At 37.5% G+C, this 2,811-nt stretch overlaps 1 protein-coding gene across 4 annotated transcripts in view; it reads left to right on the forward strand.

Annotated features, from left to right (window-relative positions):
• The window catches only part of lrpprc (leucine-rich pentatricopeptide repeat containing), a 52,786-nt gene extending 51,073 nt beyond the window's left edge, over positions 1-1,713 (forward strand). For all 4 annotated transcript variants that reach the window (XM_032540675.1, XM_032540673.1, XM_032540674.1 and 1 more), the window contains one exon: positions 1,428-1,713. In XM_032540675.1, the coding sequence (XP_032396566.1) occupies positions 1,428-1,499 (72 nt within the window). In that variant the 3' untranslated portion in view covers positions 1,500-1,713. The remainder of the gene's footprint in view (positions 1-1,427) is intronic.
• Positions 1,714-2,811: the final 1,098 nt, after the last annotated feature.

Genomic DNA, 2,811 nt, shown 5'->3' on the forward strand with positions numbered 1-2,811 from the left:
GTGCGTGTGCGTGTGCGCGCGCGTCAGTCACTGCAATAGCCTCTGTGCACTGTGTTTTTGAGCATTTACGCACGTTTTGTAACTTTATGTAGTCCTATTTTTGGCAGTGGACTCATACACAGACACACACTCACAGCCCTCTCAGCCCCAGCACTTTACTGTGCTGTCCCCTCGAGGCAGGTGTAGAACGAAGCCCACCTCTTACCTTCCCAACACTCACCTGCAGTGCAAAGATAGAAGGAGAAAGAGGGATGAAGGCAGAGAAGCTGCTGCATTATTCACTGGGTGGCAGGATAGTTAAGTGATTGCTGGGTTTTATAAGCAAAGGAGAGCCAGAGGAGTTTCAAGGAGAGGGAAAGGTGAACATGTCATGGTGTTCAGAAGTTTCTATAAACACCTCACCCACCTGTCCTTGTTCTCCTTCCTCTCCTCCATCTATATACAGTAGCGGTTTCTGCACCATTCACACACACACATTTTTCATAAATTTGAAACGATCAATTTACAATATGTTTAGGCAGTAGTTAAGAGAGTTTGCTGCATTTGACTTGGATATAAGATACAAGCAAACCTCATAGAAAAAGAGTGATTTATTATGAGAACGTGACAATGTAATGTCCCCATTACTCTGAAAAATCCACAAAGTACAGTCCTTAACCGTTTTTATAGGGACTATTTCTTCAGTAGAAAGCAGTCCCAATGTTCAGTGAAATGTGGGGATTATCCAGAGTATCAGGGCCACTGTTTCTATAAAGAAATGTTGCAGTTGAATTTTACAAATGTCATTTGTAATTGCTTTGAGCACCAGAAATAAACACCTGCCACAGTATCAGACAGACAGCTCAAAACTAGGACAAATAAAACCAAATTTAGTGAAAAAAATGTGTTATTGTAATTAGGGTGAACTGACCCTTTTGAAAGTGTTTCAACCTCCTGCCAGAATCTCTCTCTCTCTCTCCCTCTCTCTCTCCCTCTCTCTCTCCCTCTCGAACACAATTTAATAATTTATTAATTACTACATTAATAAGCAAACATACAATGAAAGAAGCTGGTGTAATCTGTGGAAAAGCTCTCACCTTCTCCCCTTCAAAAAACACCCAGCACAACACTTTGGATCAAAACAATGATTAATTAGCCAGGAACAGAGGCAAAGAGTGAGTGTGTGTGTGTGTGTTTGGGGAGTGTGCTACAAATCCCTAATTTGTGTATTAATGGGGATTTAAAGATGAAACAAGACAACCTGGTTGGAGAGTGGAGACTATTTAGACAGACCCAGGAGGGCTCCACTGCTGCTTATTTTTGGAAAGAGCTGAGATATAAACACACAACAAACAAACACACACACACACTACAGCCTCACTATATGGCAGGTGAGCATTTGTTTGTTTTGTATATGTTTGATACTAAATCATTCTTTCTTTTTCCAGGAGTCCTTTAAGTTTTATGCAGACAAGCTGAAAGAGAGAGCGGCAAAAGCCAAGACAACAATTGAAGCATAAAGAATCCTCCTCCTCACCTCCATCCAAATCCCACCGTTTCCCTCCTTTGTCTTTCTTTTTTATATAAATGGTTTGAGCTGAAATCTTGAGTATTGTGTTATAACTGTTAGATGATAGACTCTGTCCACTGTGCTATGGAGAATATTGATGATGATGAAGAAGATGTTGGGAATGTACAGAAGTATTTATGCTAATAAATGTCACATTCTGAGCCTGAGTCTTTGTGTGGTTTAAAAAGTATTGAGTGGTACAATTAACTCTTTTTCAAGGCCGCAGGTAAGGCACAAGTGGAGCTAAACAAATTAAATATGACTCAGCTCTATTGATGTGTCCCAAACAGTCCGTATGCACAAAAACAAGGCCAAAACTAGAATGCAGTAAGGTTATCAATGACATCTGTGCCTTTCCTGCTAAGACGACACAATTTCCTTGACCCAATCCCAAACTGTAAATAGTGTATACAGTGCTGTACTAATCTTTATAGTTTACTGTTCATGCAGTTAAAACCTAAGAAATCAACATGAATCAAACTGCAAATTAAACTTCACTGATAAAAATGTGTTTTTTTCCAAAAGTTTTTTGTTTTGTTTTCTAAGGTTTTAATAAAGATTTTTTTCTGTAATTCAAAACACTTAGGCACTTTATATTCAGCTCAGTGTTGGAAAGTAGCGAACTAAGTATTTCCATTTTATGCTACTTTACGCTTCACTACATGTCCGAGGGGATCTTGTAATATTTACGCCACTACATTTATCAGGCTACCATGGTAACATATTACTTTACAGATTAAAATTGTTCACACAAAACCTATGAACACTATAAAATTGTATGTATTTTTACAAACTACCCTTAAGTATAGAATTGGTAAAAATTAGCTTCTTCTTGATCAGCTACAACATTAAGTAATATGACACTAACAGGAGCTGCTCTGCTGCATAATGAGTACTTTTACAGTAAATTAAATTATCAATACTTCTGTGCTTTAATTTCATTAGAATTTTAAATGTAAGACCTACTTTAAATGGGGTAATTTTACATTTTGCTATTCGTACTTTTACTTAAGTAGAGAATCTGAACACTTTTTCCACCCTGTTCCATGTTAAAAAACCTCAAAAACCAAGTATCCTTTGTTTTGTTACTTTTTTTCAGTATGAGAACACTACATTCTCAAAACCTGCTCAAAATTAGTATGTTCTATGGATTTGGGAAGGGTTATGCCCTGATTTTCTTTTTAAGAAATGTATGTCACATACCCTTACACAACAAACGGTAAAAAACAAACAAAAAAACATTCTCACCCTGAACTAGCTCT

The sequence above is a fragment of the Etheostoma spectabile genome, chromosome 17 (assembly GCF_008692095.1).
Source record: "Etheostoma spectabile isolate EspeVRDwgs_2016 chromosome 17, UIUC_Espe_1.0, whole genome shotgun sequence".
NCBI lineage: Eukaryota > Metazoa > Chordata > Actinopteri > Perciformes > Percidae > Etheostoma > Etheostoma spectabile.